This window comes from Bos grunniens, chromosome 4, assembly GCF_055505025.1.
Source record: "Bos grunniens cultivar Pamir isolate PY7600 chromosome 4, Bosgru_T2T1.0, whole genome shotgun sequence".
Classification (NCBI taxonomy): Eukaryota; Metazoa; Chordata; class Mammalia; order Artiodactyla; family Bovidae; genus Bos; species Bos grunniens.
In genome coordinates this window covers 37,823,178-37,847,672 of record NC_141168.1, presented here as the reverse complement: position 1 = coordinate 37,847,672, position 24,495 = coordinate 37,823,178, and the positions used below count along the sequence as shown (strand labels likewise).

The 24,495-nt window shown below is 40.1% G+C and overlaps 1 protein-coding gene across 2 annotated transcripts in view; it reads left to right on the top strand.

Moving 5' to 3' along the window:
• Positions 1 to 24,495, top strand: part of AMPH (amphiphysin) — a 215,109-nt gene that overhangs the window by 106,916 nt on the left and 83,698 nt on the right. For both annotated transcript variants that reach the window (XM_086398398.1, XM_086398397.1), the window contains exons 3-5: positions 12,684 to 12,738; positions 20,670 to 20,764; positions 24,351 to 24,446. In XM_086398398.1, the coding sequence (XP_086254524.1) occupies positions 12,684 to 12,738; positions 20,670 to 20,764; positions 24,351 to 24,446 (246 nt within the window). The remainder of the gene's footprint in view (positions 1 to 12,683; positions 12,739 to 20,669; positions 20,765 to 24,350; positions 24,447 to 24,495) is intronic.

Below are 24,495 nucleotides of genomic sequence, written 5' to 3'. Positions count from 1 at the left end.
GGAAGAAGTGTTGAATAGTGTGTGAATATTTGTAAGCAGTTTCATGACATTTTTTAGGACATATGTCCATAAAATAGTTAAAAATTACAGAATAGAAGTTTGAAAAAAAGAGTTAACATGAAATGTACTCCTACAGTGTGTTAATGTGTGGATAAAATTTTTATTTATGGCAAACCACATTTACATACTGAAAAATTCTTTGATTTTCTTGAGCCGATATCCTAGAGCTATTTCTTTGTAACACAGATAACCGTGATATAAAAAGGAATAATTGGTTGTTCCTATGTCTGATGGTGTTATTTAGGGCCTGCCTGCTAGCTTCTAAGCTGTTCTTCCACTTTCTCCACTGCAGATGCTTTGTTATGATTGAACTATCCTTGCCTGTCCTGCCATCTCCATATGTTCAAGTTCCACCTTTGCTTAGGGTCAGTTTACAAGATATTTCTTACCTAATGTCTGTCCAGTCTCCTCAGCCAGGTTCTCTCTTTCTCTGTGTCCTCCAGAGTACATTTTCTTTTTTTGTAACTTATCCAATAGCTCTTGTTCCATTTTTTTAATATGACAGTTATTTTAGGTGTGCATCTATATCCTCATTAGGTTATAAAATGTTTAAAGGAAAGCAGCCTGTTGCAGTCATTAAAGAAATCTTCTATGTTCTCCAGCACCTGCTAGTGCTTGGTCAGTATATCCCTCCTTGTCACACATATCTCTGTATTCACCTTTTGTCTTAGATTTTCCATGCCTCCTTCCTCATTCAATATCAAAGCCTACCTTCATTATCGTCTACTTCATCTCTTCGATCCTAGTTTTTGGCAGCAAATAGCCTTTGGACAGTGTCTCACATTGCCTGGACTTGATTCTAACCTGAGTTATCAAGACTAGGGAAAGGCTCTGGTCCCCTCCCTGGATTTTGAAGCTGCCCTAGTTCCATGCTACTCCATAATTATCAGCTGGTATGTACAGTATTTTCCATCTTCTAAGAGCTTTATTTACTTTTAGTCACAATATAGTAAGTCATTGTAATTATGCAGAATGTTATTCAGTCCTTGAATCCCAGTTAGATTCTCCAATTTGTAGTTATTTTTTTCATGTGTTGTGTTTTAGAGCAAGCTCACTCTTCTGTGATTAGATAATATTTTGACCATAGGCATTAATATATTTCCAGGTGGCGCCAGTGACAAAGAACCCACCTGCCAATGCAGGAGATGTAAGGAACACGGGTTTGATCCCTGGGTCAGGAGGATACCCTGGAGAAGGAAATGGCAACCCACTCCAGTATTCTTGCGTGGAGAATCCCATGGATGGAGGAGCCTGGTGGGCTACCGTCCGTGGGGTTGCAAAGAGTCAGACACAGTTGAAGCGACTTAGCTTATCAATTCATTAATTGATACCAGTTAATTTCTTCCAAGCAACTTCTGAGAGAATTGTTGAGTCTTGTTGCTTGCATTTATACTTGGTTTCTAATAGAGTTTGCACTCAATAATTGCACAATATATTTTAAGAGAATTCATATATGTCTGCCTCTCTGGAGATAAAGTTTACTGGTTTTTCTGGTTAACTCTTAAGTTTTTGTGAGAATTCCATAGTACTGAAAACCATCTTAGTGTGCAAATATTTTACAAAATTTAAAATGTTTCTTCTTAATCACAACTTTTGAGGGAGTTTCTCGGTTATTTGATTGATCATAACCTGTGGGTACATGTTTAGAAAAAATAATACATAACTATGTCAATATCTGGCCTGCCTGCTGTGGTGAGTTTAACAGTTCTAACTAGGCAGTCTATCTCCTTGAACACACAATAGAGTAGCTCTGATCCAAAAGCTCAGAGTAGAGATCTGTATAAACTCAAGTTAGTTGGCTTAAGGGAAATACATGGAAAATGGTACCTGTAATTGCTAGCTAGCTTTCTAATTTTACTTTGTTGAAAGGCAAAAGATATTTGATTTGGTTTTCAGATCATAGGTGCTCTTGGGATTGCTGACAAGGATAGCTGGAAATTGGGCCATGAATCTTGGATAAAACTGTGGAAGCTGAGATGTCCTCTTTGATGTCTCTCTTCCTTCTCTGTACCACCCCCTACTGCCATTAGCCCAGAAATATTATTTCAAATGCACTCCAGTCTCCTGTCTATCTTGTATCTTTTGCATGAAGATTTGCAAAAGAAATCTTTTAAAATAAAGAAATCGGTTTATGAAACCAATGCTAGTTTCTTAATGAGAGCTCCTATAACTACAAAGAGCTCAAAGCAAAGAAGCAAAAAATATATGTTCCTGAGATCCTGCTGCTTTTACCTTTGAAAAACTCTCATCTTCCAACTGAATCGGAACCTGAACTTGTCAGAATAGAGCACTATTTCTTAGTAAACCAAGAATGCCTGGAGTGTTGAGCAGCCTAATGTGGTCTTTGATCATAAGTGGATTCAGACATTATTAGTTATCTGTTCATCAAGTTGCTGATTATGACTCCATTAGATCTCATCTCCTTGATAATCTAATTATCTTCTCAGCTTCAAAAATGATCACAAAATGTACTCACATTACTTTTAAGATTGAGTTAACCTGTCTGAACTCTGAGAAATTGAGCCAGTTTTAATTCTGATGTGTTACTTAACCTTTTCAGGAGGAAAAATAATATCAGTAAAGGCCAAAAATAATAATGTAACTCTGGGAACTTCTATAGGTTCATGATCACAGACGAACAGATAGGACTTACTGTTGTGAAATCACAATTTTTGAAGTTATATCTCTTCAGATCCAAGTTGTATACATCTGTTTGTGCTGTTGACCTTCCACCTGGACTCCTTTTTAATCATCAACTCACCATTTCTTAAAGAGGATAGTTAATAAAAAATGTTCTGTCTTGTGGGTGCTGCTTGCTTTTTTTCTATTTTTAAGACAAAAGCTACCTCTAAATAGAAATCAGTATTACATTTACCATATTTTAACAAGTCAATTCAACAGAACATTGCTTGTTTAATAGGTATTACATACTCGTTGCCTTAAGATGTTTAGCTAGATCTGTATAATCTTGCAAATAAAATGCACTGGATTTGGTTTTGCAAGTACACTCAGGGACACAGTGGTATATATTCCCTGAACAAAGGTGTCATGTACCTGGGATTACAGTATGGGGCATGGTGCCCCTGAATTTATAGACACTGTTGCCATGAGTTTAGTTAATTCATTCTATGAATTGTATATACAATCTGGTAAAATTAATGTCTCATGTTTGTCTTCTTGCTTTCAGGCAAAAGTAAATGGGTCAAAAGTGAGCTAACAAAAGTTTACCTCTGTATTGGCTCCTGAAGTCCTAGGCATAAGTATATATATCTTTTTTTTAGTGCTTTGGAATTTAATGTACCTAAACAATAAAAGACATGACATTAATCTTCAAGTGTTATTCATCATAGCTTAATGCAGTCCTGTTTTTAAGCCCAGTGCCCAGAGACAGTTTGCTGTAGTTGTAGGACTTAGAGACACTATCTTTGTGTGTCAATCTGTGGTAGCTTTCTTTATCAGGAACCTGACTCAACTTGTAGGAAATCTGTCTGTAACACTTCTTTGCGCTTACCAAAATGCAGTAGGAAACTTTGACATGGTGGCCTTTACAGCTGGTCCTTTGACACTACATAGATTAACTCATGAAAGTTTAAGAACAGCTGAGTCTGGGACCTGTCCGAGGTGCTGAAGAGAGACTTACGTGAGAACTATCCAAGAGCCCAGCTTGTCTGGGTCTGGACACCCTTCTCTGCTCTCCCCTCCCCTGAAGACATATAAACAAATAATTAAGAGACTGGTGTTTCTGAGGACCAATCTGATGTAAAACAACTTGGAAACACATTTAATTAGGTATGGAATGTAATTTCTTTGTATTGGGTAACAGAGATATCTGAAACCTTCCATGGTGGTGTCCCTGCTGCATTCTTTCTCCAGCTATTTAATTAGATTTTATACTTCAGTCTAATCCTTAGAGGCAGATTACCATGAGAGGTGCTCACAGGACCAGGGGAAGAAAGCAACAGCTTCAAGAAACCACTTAGCAAGACAAAAAAGGGATTTTTAAACTTTTTTTAAATGAGGCAATGTATCTCAGACCTTTGTAAGCTTTTAAAACCATGAATACTTTTGCTTGCCTATGAATTCTTGGTGGCTTCATGATGAAACCCAAAATGACCCTGGGTTGTTTTCCAGGACAGCCAGGAAACAGGACTGGGGAGACAGCTTTCTTCTCCCCAGTCCTTTGAGGGTGTGACACCCAAGGGAGGGAGTGGGTGGAAGTAGCTTTAATGAGGAGGGAGAAACAAGTCACTCCCTCAGGCTGTGTGGGAAGAAAGTGAGGCCTGGGGGACCTTCTGGGCTTGAGAGGCAGCTGCTCCTGACACTGATAAATGATTCATTTGAAAAAATGAAGAACCTCTGAGTAACACCAAGGCCATGTATGCCAGGTGGGTGGTGAATCCTTCTAGGATCATTTCCTAATAGGAGTATTAGTAGGCAATGCAGACAACTTAATTATAATAGGATTCACTTGCCCATAAACCCTGAGGATAGTGTGACCAAGAGTTAGAATAATAATTTTATCTTGTCCTGTTGATAACAATATTAAGAAAAAGCAGGAAAAATTCTCAAGGTTGTGGAATTTTGAATCTCTTTTCGGTATACATAAACACTCACAGTACATAATTCAAGGGTGAATTACTGAAATGGAAATTTTCAGAGGAATGTGGAATGAACTTTAGATTCAGTGAAATCTGAGCAGTGCTATAAGAATTTATTCCTCATTTAAACCTTACTTGTGATTCAGATAGAATAATGATGCATAAATTTTATTATGCAATAGGTTTTGTGCAAAAGAACTACTCTGTGACATATTGTAGGTGAAAAATTTCTCTCCAGAGACTTACTTTTTCGACTCAGGGAGAACTTTATATGAAATTCAGTATGGTTATTACCAAATGCTTTATGAACCTTAATATTCATGAGGAAAATTAGGAATGTTAATAATTGGAAAAGAATAAAGTTATTTAAATTAGCTTCCATTTTATCTAGTTAAATTGAACTCATCTAGATAAGCCATTATTATATAGTTTGACTTTCTTCCACTCACAGTATTTAACATTTCTCCTGGGATTCTTAATTTATTTAAAAAAATTTTTATTGACCCCGTTGGGCTAGATGAATTCAGTGTATAGATTGGAACCTGAATATTTCATAGTCTTTCTAGTGCTCAAAGAAAAGGCAGAGACTTAATTGTGGACTTAGTTTGACATGCTTTATTCCTTAAATATTTGGGAAAAGAATGTCCTTCCACACTGTTCTTTTATTGTTTCCAGGTACTCTAGGCAGTCGTGGGAACTCAGAACCATCATTTACTCTGGTTGGCTTTGTATTACTTCCTGCAGGAAGAGCATCCTTCTAGGTGAGACGTGAGGCCTGCCTTAGCTAAGTACTTCTTGCATTCTTCTAGGGCAGGAGCAGAACAGCAGTAGAGCAGAACCCTAAAGCAGATGTCTGAAGACAGGAGACATCTGTGAAGTTCTGTTTCATCTCTACGCAGTTTTTCATTCTACATCATAGCAAGGTGGCTTAGTGATGGCAAAATAATGATTTATCCATTAGCTTCATTCAACCTCAATAAACAGATGTTCCACAGAGATGTTTTAGGTGTGGCTATAAGTGCCCTAGACAAACCATTAAGTACCCCCAAACTCTACACTTATTTATTTTGAAAAATGTGGCCTTAGGGGAGTCATACCTTCCTAATTGCCCCTTTTAGGATGTAGGCTTTAGATCAGCCTGGTTCTAGATCTACCTGAGTAAATCACATGTCTGAGTTCACATATTATTTTCTCTAAATGATCTGCCATCTGTTCGGACAAATGATTCTGGCCTTGCTGTCCTCTCTCAGTAATATGCAGCCTCTATCAATTACATGACTGCCTCTCAAACTCCATTTGCTAAACCATGCACTTTGTCCATCATCTTTTCAGTTTGAGTTCCTTTCTGAAGTGTTTCTGTAAATACCTTTAATGCTTTTCTGCTCAGTAACTCCACTGGCTTTTTGTTGTTGTTGTTATTGCTAGATTTCAACCTCCTCTGCCTTTCTGCATTTCTGCTCTTGACGGTGAACCATCGTATCAGGCTCTTTATGGTAGGTCATGCCATGGTGGCAATACCTCATTGGCTTTTAAGAGCAGGTTGGTTTCTCACTTGTGAAAACATACACGGACGTGTTCTTCATCTTCCCTTCACTCTGAGACCCAGGCTGGAGAAGCAAACCCAGTCTGGAACATCATGGGGCTCATACTAGAGGGGAAAAGGCATGATAAGAGTATGCGATGGCTCTTATATCTTCTGCTCAGAAGTAGCACATGGCACTTCCACTCACATTTCATTAACCAAGTCAAGTCCCACAGCCAAGCTTATTGTTGATGGGGCAGGAACTATAATCCTCCCCCAAGCAGATCTGGTAGGGAGGTGCAGTGTAGATGTGACAATAATAAAATCCCCCCCCAAAATATCTTTTCAGTATTTTACATACTTAGAATCTTACACAGTACCTGTCACAAAATCGATAATCAACTGGAAAAGACTTCCTTCTTTTTTCCTCAGATTCTCTTCATGTTCATGTTGGGGACCTTGGCTTGACTCTACCTGTTTCTTCTGTGGATCCTTCTTATCTTCTACCTTTACCCAAGTGTTTATCATTCACATTCTTCTTCATTCTCATTATCATTTGTCTACAGTTTTGCACTATACTTTGATGTTTTGGAAAGCCACTATTGTTGTTGAGTTTCTCAGTCGTGTCTGACTCTTTGTGACCCCATGGGCTGCCAGGCTTCCCTGTCCTTCACCAACTTCCGGAGCTTGCTCAAACTCATGTCCATTGAGTGGGTGATGCCATCCAACCATCTAGCTTGTGGCAGTTTGCTCTCACACTGTATTTCTGAATGGCTCAGAAAAACAAAGGAAGCCTAGAGTTTTCATATTCAGCCATACTGAGCCACAAGAAAGGGAGTCAGTTGTTTAGAACTCTGATAATTTCTGTGTTGCCATTCTGAATAGCACCATTTGTATTGAAGTTTATATGTGCTAACAAATGACTTAACATTAAGCTTTCATCTAGTAATACCTGGATTTACAGAGTTGCAAAAATAGCTTGAGATTAAGGCAGGTAAAGAAAACCTCACCAGAGTTTTACATAGACTTTAGAGAAATAATGTCACTATACCTGCATTATAATATCTAGGAAAATATTCTCTTCCAGAATTTATTTTGGAGTCCAGCATGGTCTTAAACACTTTTTTTCAGAGTTTATTTGTATTAATCACTATCTGTTTTTAAATGCACTGGGCATTTTATCTTTCCTTTATATTCCAAACACTCTGGATGACTAAGTTAATATAATCTGCTTTGAGATGCAATTTTTCCTATAGATATTTTAGTTCCTCTACGAGATTGTAATTTACTGAAGGAAGTAGTTTTTTTCCTGTTCATCCCCTTCCTTTTTTGGTTCAGTTCAGTTCAGTTGTTCAGTCCTATCTGATTCTGTGACCCCATGAACTGCAGCACTGGAGGCTTCCCTGTCCATCACCAACTCCTGGAGCTTGTTCAGACTCATATCCATAGAGTTGGTGATGCCATCCAACCATCTCATCCTCTGTCAGCCCCTTCTCCACCTGCCTTTAATCCTTCCCAGCATTAGGGTCTTTTCTAAAGAGTTGGTTCTTCAGATCAGGTGGCCAAAGTAGTGGAGCCTCAGCTTCAGCATCAGTCCTTCCAATGAATATTCAGGACTGATTTCCTTTAGGATGGACTGGTTGGAACTCCTTGCAGTCCAAGGGGCTCTCAAGAGTCTTCTCCAACACCACAGTTCGAATGCATCAATTCTTTGGCGCTCAGTTTCTTTATGGTCTAACTCTCACAGCCATACATGACCACTGGAAAAACCATAGCCTTGACTAGATGGACCTTTGTTGGCAAAGTAATGTCTCTGCTTTTGAATATGCTGTCTAGGTTGGTCATAGCTTTTCTCCCAAGGAGCAAGTGTCTTTTAATTTCATGGCTGCAGTCACCATCTGCAGAGCCCAAGAAAATAGTCTCTTACTGTTTCCACTGTTTCCCCATCAATTTGCCATGAAATGATGGGACCAGATGCTATGATCTTAGTTTTTGAATGTTGAGTTTCAAGCAAGATTTTTCACTTTTCTTTTACTTTCATCAAGAGACTCTAGTTCCTCCTCACTTTCTGCCATAAGGGTGATGTCATCTTCATATCTGAGGTTATTTCTCCCAGCAATCTTGATTCCAGCTTGTGCTTCATCCAGCCTGGCATTGTGCACGTAAGTTAAATAAGCAGGGTGACAATATGCAGCCTTAATGTACTCCTTTCCTGATTTAGAACCAGTCTGTTGTTCCATGTCCAGTTCTAACTGGTTTCTTGACCTGCCTACAGATTTCTCAGGAGGCAGGTCAGGTGGTCTGGTATTCTCATCTCTCGAAGAATTTTCCACAGTTTGTTGTGATCCACACAGTCAAAGGCTTTGGATTAGTCAATAAAGCAGAAGTAGATGCTTTTCTGGAACTCTCTTGCTTTTTTGATGATCCAACGGATGTTAGCAATTTGATCTCTGGTTCCTCTGCCTTTTTTTAATCCAACTTGAACATTTGGAAGTTCTCGGTTCACGTTCTGTTGAAGCTTTGCTTGGAGAATTTTGAGCATTACTTTGCTAGCGTGTGAGATGAGTGCAATTGTGTGGTAGTTTGAGCATTCTTTGGCATTGCCTTTCTTTGGGATTGTGATGAAACTGACCTTTTCCAGTCCTGTGGCCACTGCTGAGTGTTCCAAATTTGCTGGCATATTGAGTGCAGCATTTTCACAGCATCATCTTTTAGAATTTGAAATAACTCAACTGGAATTCCATCACCTCCACTAACTTTGTTTGTAGTGATGCTTCCTAAGGCCCACTTGACTTCACATTCCAGGATGTCTGGCTCTAGGTGAGTGATCACACCATCATGGTTATCTGGTTCATGAAGATCTTTTGGTTTTGTTCTTCTGTGTATTCTTGCCACCTCTATCTTAATATCTTCTGCTTCTGTTAGGTCTATACTGTTTCTGTCCTTTATTGTGCCCATCTTTGCATGAAATGTTCTCTTGGTATCTCTAATTTTCTTGAAGAGATCTCTAGTCTTTCCAATTCTATTGTTTGCCTCTATTTCTTTGCATTGATCACTGAGGAAGGCTTTCTTATCTCTCCTTGCTATTCTTTGGAACTCTGCATTCAGATAGGTATATCTTTCCTTTTCTCCTTTGCCTTTAGCTTCTCTTCTCTCAGCTATTCATAAGGCCTCCTCAAACTACCATTTTGCATTTTTGCATTTCTTTCTACTGGAGATGTCTTGATCACCGCCACCTGTACAATGTCATGAGCCTCCATCCATAGTTCATCAGGCACTCTGTATATCAGATCTAATCCCTTGACTCTGTTTCTCACTTCCACTGTATAATCAAAAGGGATTTGTTTTAGGTCATACCTTAATGGTCTTGTGATTTTCCCTACTTTCTTCAATTTAAGTCTGAATTTTGTAATAAGGAGTTCATGATCTGAGCCATAGTCAGTCCTGGTCTTGTTTTTGCTGACTATGTAGAGCTTCTTCTTCAGCTGCAAAGAATATAATCAATCTGATTTTGTTATTGACCATTTGGTGATATCCATGTGTAGAGTTGTCTCTTGGGTTGTTGGAAGAGGGTGTTTAGTATGACCAGTCCGTTCTCTTGGCAAAATCCTATTAGCCTTTACCCTGCTTCATTTTGTACTCCATAGCCAAACTTGCCTGTTACTCCAGGTATCTCTTGACTTCCTACTTTTCCATTCTAGTCCTCTATGATGAAAAGGACATCGTTTTTGTGTGTTAGTTCTAGAAGGTCTTGTACTGCTGCTGCTGCTGCTGCTAAGTTGCTTCAGTCGTGTCTGACTCTGTGTGACCCCATAGACAGCAGCCCCCAGGCTCCCCCATCCCTGGGATTCTCCAGGCAAGAACACTGGAGTGGGTTGCCATTTCCTTCTCCAGTGCATGAAAAGAAAAGTGAAAGTGAAGTCGCTCAGTCATGTCTGACTCTTAGTGACCCCATGGACTGCAGCCTACCAGGCTCCTCTGTCCATGGGATTTTCCAGGCGAGAGTATTGAAGTGGGTTGCCATTGCCTTCTCCTAGAAAGTCTTATAGGTCTTGATAGAGTCATTCAGCTTCAACTTCTTTGGCATTAATGGTTGAGGCATAGACTTGGATTACTGTGATACTGAATGGTTTGCTTTGGAAATGAATAGAGATCATTCTGTCATTTTTGAGATTGTACCCAAGTACTGCATTTCAGACTGTTTTGTTGACTATGAGGGCTACTTCATTTCTTTTAAAGGATTCCTTTTTGGTAAATTCTAACAAATGCTTGTTGAAATGATATGACCATTATAGTTACTATATTAGTGGGTATATTATTAACTATCAAGTTAGAGTTGTAAAATAGTTGTGATCATATTAATTTTCAAGGTGGAGTCATTCTATATGCTAGTTCTGTGTACTTCTATTCAATGACTGTGCAGTTAAAATACATTTTTTTGATGTGTTTCCTTGCAGTGTCATAGACAACACCGTTGGTGCCCAGCTATATGCCTTCGGTACCTACCTTTTCTGACCCCACTAGATTGACTTGCAGTTGCCAACAGCAGAACTCTTTGATTGAGGTCTTACTATGGTTCCTAGAGACCTGTCTGTCCCTGTGTGGATATAATAGGGAATTCATGTTCCCCAGAAGCAGGGTTCAGGCTTCCTTGCTAGCTCAGCTGGTAAAGAATCTGCCTGCAATGCAGGAGACCCCGGTTCAATTACTGGGTCAGCAAGATCTGCTGGAGAAGGGATAGGCTCCCCACTGCAGTATTCTGGCCTGGAGAATTTCATGGACTATTCCATGGGGTCACAAGAGTCAGACATGACTGAGCAACTTTCACTTTCTTTTTAAGAAGCAGCCATTAGCCAATGTCCAACAGGAGATGATATTAAATGTCCCAACTCTCTTGCCCCTTGGTGAGGATGTCTGTAGGATGTTTGAGTCTGTCTCCTAGAGTTCCCCAGTTGAATTAAGGCAGGGCTCCCCACTGTGGAAACTTACTTGTTAGTGCACCTTGAGTTACCTCTCTTTCCCTCCCTGCTTCACTTCCCCACACGACCATTAACATTTCCTTGGGTAACTCCAGACCAAAATCTAATCGTAGTCTCAGGGTCTATGAGTTTCTAAATGCATTCCTGGTGGATTCATTTTGATATTTGGCAAAACTAATACAATTATGTAAGGTTTAAAAATAAAATAAAAAAATAAATATAAAAAAATAATAAAAAAATACAAAATAAAATCTAAGATAAAATGTTAAATGTGAAAAAAAAAAAAAAACCAAAACAAGTATTCCTAGGCCAAAATTTACACTCTAACAATTTCTCTATTTTGGTGATGTCCAGTAGGAATATACGGAGAAGGGAATGGCACCCCACTCCAGTACTCTTGCCTGGAAAATCCCATGGACGGCAGAGCCTGGTAGGCTGCAGTCCATGGGGTCGCTAAGAGTCGGACATGACTGAGTGACTTCACTTTCACTTTTTACTTTCATACATTGGAGAAGGAAATGGCAACCCACTCCAGTATTCTTGCCTGGAGAATCCCAGGGATGGGGGAGCCTGATGGGCTGCTGTCTGTGGGGTCGCACAGAGTTGGACATGACTGAAGCGACTTAGCAGCAGCAGCAGCAGCAGTAGGAATATAACACACACCACACTCATAATTTAAAATTTTCTAGTGGCCATATTTTAAAAAGTAAAAAGAGGCTGTACACTTGAAACTAACACAGTATTATAAACCAACTCGGGTTTGATCCCTGGGTTGAGAAGATCCCCTGGAGAAGGGTGTGGTAACCCACTTCTATATTCTTGCCTGGATAATTCCTCAGACAGAGAAGGCTGGTGGGCTATACAGTCCATGGATTGCAAAGAGTTGGACATGACTGAACAACTGAGCATGCATGATACTTCAATTTAAGAAAAACTGAAAAGAGTTACAGTGAATCTTAATAATATAGTTTAATGCATTATATCCAAAATATTGAATCAATATACAGTCTATCTAGAATATATTAATGATATATGTGTGTATATATATGTGTGTGTGTGTGTGTGTTTGTGTGTGTGTATGTTTTTGGTACTAAATCTCTGTAACCCGGTGAGTATTTTACACTTCCAGTACATCTTCATTCAGGCTAGCTACATTGTAAACACTTGACAACCTTGGCCTAGTAGCTACCATATTAAACAGTGAACAGTGGTGGTTTCCTACCATTGTAACCTATGTGTCAAAATTGAGAGACTTACTAGCTCTTGAATGTATAGAAGGCTGTATGGTGGGTCAGTTTCTATTCTTAGCAAAGTCTTACTTGCCTTCTCCTTTCCCTCTTAAGCTGAATAAAATCTCTGTAAATATCTAGAGTGATGGATACCTTGTTTAGTCTGAATTCACATATTTATTTTCTTTCAAGAATGAGCTTCTGGTAAAAATAACTCTAAGCTTATGGCTTTGTGCATGTTTGCATGCAAAATATAAACAAGATGTTGAGCATCTCTGTGTTTGTGTGTTTTCAGGCAGAGGGTACCAGACTTCAGCGAGAACTCCGAGGATACTTAGCAGCTATCAAAGGTAATGTGTCTGGGTTGTTTACTGCATGTTACCAAGCACAGGTTGTTCTTGGAATTTAAGAGTGACAGGATCGAGTGTTAATTAGAAAGCCATTTGGCTTTCTGGCAGGATGGGTACTTGAGCACAGGTGTTCCATTCTACCCAGTCCCCAGTTCCCATTGAAATGATAATCAGGGTATATAAGGAAAAAAATATGTGGGCCCTTATGCTGTAAACTAGGAATAAGTGCCTCCCATGTGCCAGAGCTTTCTAGGAAGAGTTAGAGTGAGCTGCAGACCTTGTTTAAGAAAAGCTGCAGCTGGTTTCATCCCAAGGGAGAGTATGTCCCAAGAGTTTGAGGCTCTTAGACTTGCACATAAGCCCTCTAGCAGGAGCAGGCAAGGGATGACAGCAGCACTGACGTGAAACATGGCCCCGAATTGCCTATGACTTGTCAGGACCAGCTGCACCTGCAGCCCTGCCACTGGAGGGGAAAGAGAGGCTCTGCTGTTGTTTCTAGTCTCTTGATATTCAAGGCGAGGAAATAAGGCTAGTGGTGGAGAGTGGAGAGAGCAATCAGGTTGGGTACTCCATCTCTGCCTCCGGAGACACCCAGTCCCCTGCACTGAGTCAGATTCAAGTGCACCCACGGTGGATGATAAGGCAGATTTTGAGATTAGTGGGGAGAGAATGGATCATCTGACAATGACTCTTGGGTAAACTGGCCAAACACTCAGAAAAAAAGTGAGATTCCCAACCTCATTCTCTAGTCTCTCCTTCTTATTTCCAAATATAGTGAAAATTTAAATATGTAGACAAAGAAATGCGCTCAAGTGCCAGAATAAAATACAGTAGACTTAATCTCCAGTCTCCGGTGACAAGGTCTTTACAAGGCTCCCCGAGAAGGCAGAAATTGGAAAGGGCAAGTTTGAGAGATTTGACCTCATTAATGTACACAATGCTTAAAAAATTATTTTGACAGCATATTTTAATGCAAGTGAGCCAGGAGATAAAGAGCTCAGTAAGTAATCTAAATGAAGATTAGTGGATCAAAAGAAAAACCGAGTAGAACATATGGAGAGAAAATTAATCAAAGAAGATCTGTGGGTGGGTAATAAATGTGAAAAATGCTTGTCCTGAGTATTCAAAGAATATAATATGAAATCAAAGGGAGAAGATGTTATTTTTCTTGTAAGTGTTCAAAGACATAAAAAGTTAAAAAAAAAAAAAAAGACCCCAAACAGAGCTGTAATACCTAGCATTGGCAGAGCCGTGGGAAATGGACTCCTTTTGTACACTTCTGGTAAGACTGCTTTCTTGAAGAGGGATTTGGCAAAGGCTTTTATATGTGATTTTTTATTTTGTGTGTGTGTGGAGGGGGGGCATGCCTTTTGACACACTAGTTTCATTTCCAAGAATTTATTCTTAACAGTTTCCATGTGGATGTATGAAATTGATTACAAAGTTATGGCTACATAATGAAGCTCTTAATAAAAATTAGTCATAAAAGTCAAAATCAGTGAAAGTAATTTTTAAACTAAGATGTATTTACGCTTTTATTATTTTATAAACCAGCCATATAATTTCAATTCACCTGACAACTCTATGAGGCAGGTACTTATTTTATCTTCATTTTATCGTTAAAAGCCAGGCATAGAAGGGTTAAATAGCTTGTCTAGGGTCATGGGCTTATTAAACAGCAGGGGTGCAATGCATGGTCTGGTCTCTGTGTTTCCTGAGACCTTGCTATTGCCTTGGACTGCCGTTGAACTATATAGCCATCAGTATTGCATTGTTTCATAATTTGAGTTCATCTGTACAATGGAGTAATGACAACTTACCTCTGTTGCTTTTTAATGAGAGACCTGGGTTCAATCCCTGGGTCAGGAAGATCTTCTGGAGAAGGAAATGGCAACCCACTCCAGTACTCTTGCTTGGAAAATCTCATGGATGGAGGAGCATGGTAGACTACAGTCCGTGGGATCGCAAAAAGTCGGACATGACTGAGCGACTTCACTTTACTACATGCTAGGCTGTGTACTAACCCACTCCAGTACTCTTGCCTGGCAAATGTCATGGACGGAGGAGCCTGGTGGGCTGCAGTCCATGGGGTTGCTAGGAGTTGGACATGGCTGAGCGACTTCACTTTCACTTTCATGCATTGGAGAAGGAAATGGGAACCTACTCCAGTGTTCTTGTCTGGAGAATCCCAGGGATGGGGGAGCCTGGTGGGCTGCCATCTGTGGGGTCACTCAGAGTCGGACACGACTGAAGCAACTTAGCAGCAGCAGCAGCAGCAGGCTGTGTACTGTGTTTTACGCATGTTACTTCTTTGTCACCACCCATCACACGTAAATGACATTAGCCTTATCTTGCAATCATTTACTTCATTTGTAAAGAAGTGAGACCCAGAGAATTTAACCTCCACAATTCACAGAGATCATAGTTAACTGCTCTAAAAAAGTTTACCTCAAATATTTCTAACAGTTTGGTCAGAAAATAGAAGGCACTCTAGGTAATTCTTTCATTGTTGATTCAAGATTTGAACACAAGAAGTCATACACTTTAAAGTACAGGATTTTCTCTTGGTTAGCTGATTTTTTAAAAAGTGGATACTTTTGTTAAATGAATGAGCGAATTGGATCTCTTGTCCAAGACTATGTATTTGGGTCTATTTTACTGCCCTAGTGTGGAGAATGCTGTTTAAAAAGATTGGCTTATTTCTTCTCCCTAATGTGGTCTGGAAGGAGAATCCACCGTGAGAAGACTTGGCTCCAGGGAGACAATGGGTGCAGCGTCAAAGAGACTCTTCCATCAGTCTGCGCCCTGCACCCCACTTCTCATGGTGACATCTGCACCTGCACCCCACTTCTCATGGCGACATCTGCACACGAAGGAGGAGGCACTGTCTAGTAGCTTTTCCCCACAAAGTTTGTTGATTGCATGACTAACAAACAAGACTAACAAACAAATCTCTCTTCTCTAAGAGAGATCTCTGTTTAAATGACTGGCTGAGGCTGTGGAATGAGTTTTTAAACAGTTTACTGCAGAGTTTATCAGAACCCTTAACCCTTAATCTAATCTCCCATAGGCCTGTGGCATGGGCAGCATTTTCCCACTGATTTAATTGTAGAATGCTTTTTTCTTCTCAAAGTCTTAGAAAGAATCAGCATTCCTTGGAGCATATTTTGAGTTTTGGAAACACACTTAAAGATAAGGGTTATGCATTAAGTAGATTATAATTTGCTTTTTCACAGTGCTTTCATGGCCCATTTTTCTGGTTTTCACAAGAACAACTCTAGCTAACTAATGGGGCGGTTTAATACAGGCAGCATTACAGAGAATGAGATCTCACCAGTAGAGTGATGAGTCCTGAGTCCAGTCTCAGAGGCAACTATGGGATAAGCCAAGCCTGTCAACTGCCTCATTTGTAAAATGTGCCAGATGTTCCTCAGCTATAAAGCGCTCCAGTTGCTCTCAGAAGTCCCCCCACATCTCTGCTACTGGCATTCTATGAAATTGGATTCAATGAGCTCTACTCTTTGTTTTATTATCCCTAATCTCTGGGTGGCATTCACTCCTGTGGGGCTTTGTTATTTCTGCTGATGGCTTGGACTTTGTAGGGGACTTATGCTCTCATTGATTTTAGTAGCAAACATTGCATTGAGTCTCAATTATGGGCCTGACACTGTTCTAGAAGATAGGGATGCAGAGATGAATGAGACAGTGTTTGCTCTCATGGGGCTTGTGGTAGAGAAAGCTAATAAACAAAAAGGCCAGATATGCACGGTAATGTGTAGTTTAAGAGAAGCATGCTCTGTGCTATCACAGCAAAGGAGAGTCCTCCCACCTTAGCTGAGGGACAGGAGACCAGGTCAGGAATGGCCCTTCTGCAGAACTTACACTGAATGAACCCAAGAAGGGGACATCCATAGTCATCAGGTGATAAGATATGCCAGGGAAAGAGGTTGATGTTGGAAAGACTTTCCAGGTAGAAGAAATCTTGGGTTTTATTGTGTCAATGGAGAAGAGAGTCCTTACATTCTTTTAGGTGAGGGAATGAGTCACATGATCAGATTAGCATTTTAGAAATAATTATTGTAATGGTATGAAATACAAACTAGAGGAAATGAAACTGGAGACTTTTTAAGAAGTCTAGGCTAATAGTTTAATAATAATTATAGTTCAATTTTATTGAACACATGTGTGCCAGGCACAGACATAAGCTTTTTATGGCTCATTTCATGTATTATTCCTATAACATATGGTGTGTACTATAATTTATTACTAATGAATATTTTGGAAAACTGAGGTCTAGGATGCTCCAAATTTTTGGTGAGAGGGAAATGGTTCCCATCCAGTAGTAAGATGATCATTCGTCTATGTATGAATTTTGATACTTATGGTTTTGGAAACCACTAATCTTTTAAGAAAATACTCCCTTCTCCAGGGAATATTCTGGACCAGGAATTGAACCCAGGTCTCTTGCCTTGCAGGTGGATTCTTTACCATCTGAGCCACCTGGAAAGCCCAAGAAAACATTGGCACTTAGCATCTATTCTGCTTTAATGTTGCCAAATTACTTTGAAGGAAACTTGGGTTTTAGCTATGTTTTTTCCTCTTTAGCTCTGCCACCAGAGGAAATTCTAAATCTATGCCAATCTTTTTGTCTTTTAAGAGCAAGACTTATGTTTTGTTCACCTGTCTATCTGTCAGAGTATTTCCTATGGAGGGTTGTAGAAACAGCTTTTTGTCAAAATAATGTCTTCCCAAATTACTCACACCTCTACTTATCCACACAGCAATTAGTAGTTATTTTGGGCTGATAATAGACATATTTACTGCAACATTGTGTTTTTTTGCCTCAACGAGTAAGATTTATATAATTTTATTTTAAACTTAAGTCACAGTTTCATTTTCCACCACAACGGTTTTTGTTCTGCAATACCATCATGCTTCTTTCTTCCTCTTAAGACATTAAGAGCTTGTCTATGTGCTGTTTATAACTTCCATCTGACTTGAAGAATTAAAAAAAAACTTTAGAAGCCTTTTGCCATCTGAATGATAGAGTTCTAACTAGTGATGCACTTTTGGTATGAATTTGATGGGTGCATTTCTTAGTATTAGTTTGCTTAGGGTTAGGGTTAAACATGGACATTCAAGATAAATATTCCTGCCACATATGGTCAGCGGTAACTGCATGTGAAGACCACATCACAAGAGAAAGATTCTTCCTTGCTTGGACTCAGAGTGCTAGAGGATGGATGAAGTTTTTGCATTACTTTTTGTGGCTCAGTGGGAAAAGGATCTACCTGCAATGTAGGAGACACAAGAGACATGGGTTTGATACCTGGGTTGGGAAGATCCCCAGGAGGAGTAATTGGGAGCTAACTCCAGTATTCTTGCTTGGGAAATCCAGTGGACAGACGAGCCTGGCAGGCTATAGTCCAAAGGGTCACAAAGAGCTGGACATGACGAAGCACACACACAATGCAACGCTTGCCTGTCTCTATACCTACAAGACTGGTTCATCAGTGTCCCCAGAGAACTGAGTCATCACTGCTTTCCCACAGCACCCTGCTGGGCTTCATCTTGTGGTTGTCAAGTCATTTCAGCTGGTGTGGGTTGTTTGTACTCCTCGTGGTAAAGGGCGTCCTTAAACATGTTCAGTGATGTGCCCTTTATGGAGAGAGGGTCACAGGCTTTCACACGTCATGTGGCTACGAAACACGTTCATACTTTTCGTGTGCAAAAACCAAATAGGTATCTGCATCTTACCAGGGGAAAACAAGGGGGACTGTCTGTCCCCTGAAGTGAAGTGAAGTGAAAGTCACTCAGTTGTGTCTGACTCTTTGTGACCCCATGGACTATACAGTCCATGGAATTCTCCAGGCCAGAATACTGGATCCCCTTCTCCAGGGGATCTTCCCAACCCAGGGATCGAACCCAGGTCTCCCACATTGCAGGAGGATTCTTTACCAGCTGAGCCGCCAGGGAAGCCCAAGAATACTGGAATGGGTAGCCTATCCCTTCTCGAGTGCATCTTCCCAACTTAGGGATTGAACTGGGGTCTTTTTCATTGCAGGAAGATTCTTTACAAAATGAGCTATCAGGGAAGCCCCTCTAGAGAGAGGAAAAGTATTGTGAAATACCAGATTAGATGTTGACTCTTTTTTGGGGGGTGGAATTAATATTTTATTTTACTTCTTAAATAATTTATTGAAATATATTTGATTACAATGTTGTTGTTTCAGGTATACAGTAAAGTGATTCAGTTATATGTATATACACATATATGTGTGTATATATACACACACTTCTTAATAGTCTTTTCCATTATAGATTATTACAAGATATTGAATATATTTGACTGTGCTATATAATAGGATCTTGTTGGTCATCGATTTATGTGAAGTAGTATGTATATGTTAGTCACACACTCATAATTTATCCCTCCCCTGCCTTTCCCCTTTGATAACCATAGGTTTGTATTCTAAGTCTGTGAGTCTGTTTCTGTTTTGTAAATAAATTCACTTGTATCATTTTTTTTAGATTCCACATATAAGTGATATCATATATTTGTCTTTCTCTGACTTACTTCACTTAGTGTGATCATCTCTAGGTCATTCCATGTTGCTGCAAATTGCATTATTTCATTATTTTGTGCTGCTGAATAATTTTCCATTGTGTGACTCTTGTACATATTGTTTGAGGATATACTTTGATCATGTCATACATCTTATTTTTCATTTTCTGGAGCAGAAAAAAATTTATTACAAGCACCAAGCAAGGAGAATGGGCAGCTTGTGCTCAAAAACCTCAAACTCCTCAGACGCCTTCTATTTTGGCTTTTTTTCTCTCACGGTTGAACCCAAAACTGACTGCTTTAAATCCAACAAACACATGGTTGAATTTAGAGTGTTGCAGCTTTCAGTTTAACAAACAACTTTCCCTCTTTGATTCACTGCCATTGAGTTTATGAGATGTGTCTTTTATTTCTGATGATGGCACTCTGGTTTTTCTCTCCTCTCCTTCTATCCAGCCTCATTTCATTTCTCCTAGTGACAAAGGCCAAGGCACCAACTTAGCCAGGTCTCACCTTCTAGCTACGAGGGACAGTCTGGTGCCAAAGTGGCACTTCTCCAAGTCACCAGCCAAGACTCCTCCTTGTTCTGTTCCCAGCCCTGAGTGGTCTCCACTGTAGTCCACACTTTACCCTCATGTTTTGAAGGAGGGGCAGAGGGGAGATTGAAACAGACTTAGTGACACTTTATATCACCATGCTGCACTGGGAAACTTTATATCTTTACTGTTGTTAATAAACCATATTTTTGCAACATACCAAATTATACCAATAATTAAAATTCTGACCCATAGACTGAAGAACTTGAAGTTCTCTGAGCCTTCTAACTTAAAACTGTATATATAGCTTTTGATATTGGAAAAAGAATTTTTTTTAAATTTAGGCCCCTTAAAACAGTTCAAATATTATGCCCCAAAATCCTGTTGATGGTGCTTCTGTCTGCTTCAAAAAAAAAAAAAAAAGCTTTATTTCTAATATTCAAATTCATTTGGGATTAATTTCTAGGACTCTGTCATTTTATAGAGAAGAGCTCTAGGTGGCCTGTACATTTATGGTTTCACATCATTTAACAAGTGACAGCAAGCCTAGTAGGACTTATTGTTTTCAGAATAGAATGCCTTGTTTATTCATTTATTTTTTTAAGATCCTGTATCTGTCACTGTTATTGTAAATACAAGAAGGTGCATGCTGTAATCAGAATCAGGAAAGACGTGACTACAAATGCAAATAGCAGCTGTACTTGCCCAGTTTTTCCTTAAACATTTAGCAAGTGTTCAAGATTTTCCCTCTCACTTAGAAAAGTAGGGGAAGGAGGAAGAGACTTTTCACCCACCTCTCTCTAACAGGAATTGTTTCTCTCCAACGCTAGGCATGCAAGAGGCTTCCATGAAGCTTACCGAGTCACTGCATGAAGTCTATGAGCCTGACTGGTATGGGCGTGAAGATGTGAAAATGGTTGGCGAGGTGAGAGCCGGTCACAGCGCTCGGGAGGCCCAGCATGGCTTCCCTGTGGGTCCCACCATGTCCTACTCACTCAACTTATCCCCTCTCAGCACTTCATGGCCCTAATCAGGAGGGGACACCATGTACCCAGAAGGCACTGTGCAGTTCCGCCATCCAGATTGATCCAAACTCATAGTGAGGAGTGAACATGATGATAAAACCACTTGGGTAGAAAGCTGGGAGTTAAAGACTGTTTTTCTTCAACATAAGAGTAGCACTTTTCTGTTCCTTACTACACTTCTTAGCCCATTTCAGCAGGAGAATTGGCTCATGACATGATTTTATGTACTGCCCCTACTTCCCCATCCCTCCTTGAAAGCAGGTACAGGAGCTGAGAAGAGGATCTGTTTCAGTTGACCACCAGCTGGTCCATTCGCCAGTCTGCAGGGCTAAGGACAGACCTTGCCAGTAGAAATTTAATTCATGAAATACTTTATCCCAAGACATGTCTTAACACTTAAAATGCAGTCTAGCCCAGGGCTGTCTGGCTCTGGAAAGCAAGAAAGTAGTTACTGTTGCTTTGAGGAAGGCAGGATGGGATGTGACACTGGGTGAGTTCTTTAACCTTCTTTGGCTTCAGTTTCCTCATCTGCAAAGTGAGAGTGTTAATTTTACCTCCTAATAACACACTGAAAGCCTGTGTACTCACACTCTCGACCTAGTGCACAGTGCATGTGATTGTTACAGACGTTAGGAATCCTGCTGTCGGGAGTTTTCTCATGACCAAGTTCTTTGTTAAAACAAAGAGTGGTTGTTTGTCATGCCCACTTCACGGGAGCTTGTTGCTTCTCATGAGGCATGGAAGACCTAAGAGATGTGGCCTCCACAACCCAGGGGAAGGTCTGGTAGGTGACATGCTGACCATCTATGCAGCCTTTGGAAAGATGGGTTAACAACTCATCTGGGCTGCTCCCTGAAAATTCTGACACTCCCATATTGATCACAAATCATAATCTTGTTATGACTGTGATAGAAACAGAGATTAGTTTTTTAATGAATAAGGCTCTTGTTAGCTCTGTTAACTTCTTTTGAAACCTTTCAGGATGTGAATTGGGCAAAATCAGCCTCCACACACCATTTTTCAATGCTGTTTTGAGTAATTACATCTTCTCATATTTCTTAAATATAAAGACACTGTTTCAACAGCATGTTTTAAAGGCTTACCTCATTTTGTAAATTTCTGATTAGAGGTGTAACATTTAAAATTCATCATGAAAAGAAGACTTTTTAAGGGAATGATAGAAGCTTGCATAAATGGCTTTTCAGAACACTGTGTTACGATTCTCTGTATGGCAAATGCCACGATCTTGACCTTTATTCCTAAGGAAACAGCTGATATCCTACCTTGGTCCTTGTGGCTTCCAGAATTTTGGGAATCTTCAGTTGCTGACCCAAATATGAGCTCTTTTGAAGCTGAAGCACCTGACACCGCATGTTCAGAGGGTCTGCTCAGATAGAATATAAGCCTTTTTGTATAATGGATTTAAATTTTTGGGCTGCATAAAATTCTTGAATAAGGATCTATAACAGTTAGAACTGGGTTTTAAAGGGTGAAAAAGAAAAAGAAGCAAATCAACCATTAAAAAGTGGTTTCATCAAGACAGAAACTTCTCTCCCATAATGGACATTGAAGGTTGGCAGCCCATGTGTGGTGGGGGAACCCACGACCATCAGGGGCCCATCTTTGCATCCTTGATGTCATCTCTGCTTTCAAGTGACTGTCTGGCTCTGGCTATCAGCACTCATTTCTGTCTTCCAGTAACAGGAAGGAAGAAGCGTGGAGGACAAACCTCCCTTTAAGGATGTTGCCTTCAAGTCCCTCCTGTTGGCAGAATTAGTCTCATGGCTACAGTAGCTTGCAGTGGAGACTGATAAATGTGGTCTGTGTCCTAGGAGGCCATGTGCCTGGCAGAAACTGGAGGTTGTGTTACTAAGGAGAAAGAAAGGGTAGATGGTGTCAGGAGACCCCAAATGTAGTGATGGGAAGAATATGGAGTGATGTTCTTACACACTTGCTATGTTCTTGGGATTCTGTGAGGCACTTTATGTTGTCAGTTCCCTTGATTGGGTAAGCTGAAACTCATTCTAAAGTCACAAAGCTGGGATATGAACCCTGTGCTGGTGAGGCAGCCTGGTGTCAGAGACAGATCGTGGACTTCACATTCAAGCGTTGAACCCAGACTCTGTCATTTACCAGCTACATGACCTAGGCCAGGTTGTATATCATCTCTGGGCTTCAGCATTCTCTTCTACATAAAGATAACAGGAAGACTTTTCCTCATAAGAATATTGAATGGCATTGAAACATGTATAATATCGTATATGAAACAAGTCGCCAGTCCAGGTTCGATGCATGATACTGGAGGCTTGGGGCTGGTGCACTGGGACGACCCAGAGGGATGGTACAGGGAGGGAGGAGGGAGGAGGGAGGAGGGTTCAGGATGGGAAACACGTGTATACCTGTGGCGGATTCATGTTGATATATGGCAAAACCAATACAATATTGTAAAGTTTAAAAATAAAATAATAATAAAAAAGAATATTGTGAGAATTAAATCACACACACACACACACAGACAAGTAAAGTGTTTAACCAGCTGCCTTGATGTCCATGGGTTGCAGAGTCGGACACGACTGAGCAACTAATACTTTCACTTTTGGGCTTCTTTGGTGGCTCAGATGGTAAAGAATCTGCCTGAAATGTAGGAGACCCAGGTTAGATCCGTGGGTTGGAAAGATCCCCTGGAGAAGGGCCTGGCAACCCACTCCAGTATTCTTGGCTGGGGCATTCCATGGGCAGAAGAACCTGGCAGGCTTTAGTGCCTGCAGTCACAAAGAGTCGGATGTATCTGAGCAACTATGACTTGACAGAGTGACAGTAGTAGTCATAACAGTCATAATATCTGATAGTCACTGTGTTTATCATAACTGGTACTCCATGCATGGGAGGGCCCTTTCCAGTGTAACTATAAGTTTTCTGCTGTCTGTGTGGAAGCTTCAGCAATGGTTTGTTGTTTGTATGGAGTGGCTTCTAATTTCATGGACTGCTTCAGAAGCAAGCTGTTTTACTGGATTTCTTCAGACTCTTAGCCCCAAAATCCATTTATAAGGATTTATAAGGGGCCTTCTGATGGAGAGGGAAATGGAAACCCACTCCAGTATTCTTGCCTGGAAAATCCCTTGGACAGAAAGGCCTGGCAGGCTACAGTCCACGGGGTTGCCAAGAGTCGGACACAACTTAGCGACTAAACCACCAACACCAGGAGCCTTTTGAAGTTTCTGTTGAATACATTCTTTATTAATTCAGAAGCAGAAATGCATTTTTAAATGAGCTGAGCCCTTAGGTAACCTATATATTCAGTATTGTAAATTTAGAAATGGTAGCCAAATTAAAGTATTTTTAAATAATCCACATTCCTTCTACCATTTACTATCCAAGGAACTAGTACTTATCTGATTTTATAGTTTCAGGCTTTTTAGAAGTTGGTGAAAGGTATCCAGTTAAAATAATTCTGCATTCATCTCTTTATTTCCTTTTTTCTTTCAGAAATGTGATGTGCTGTGGGAAGACTTCCATCAGAAGTTAGTGGATGGGTCCTTGCTGACACTGGACACCTATCTGGGCCAATTTCCCGACATAAAGGTATTTTATTCTGTGTCTACAAAGGGAAGAATTTAATGGTTGCATGTAC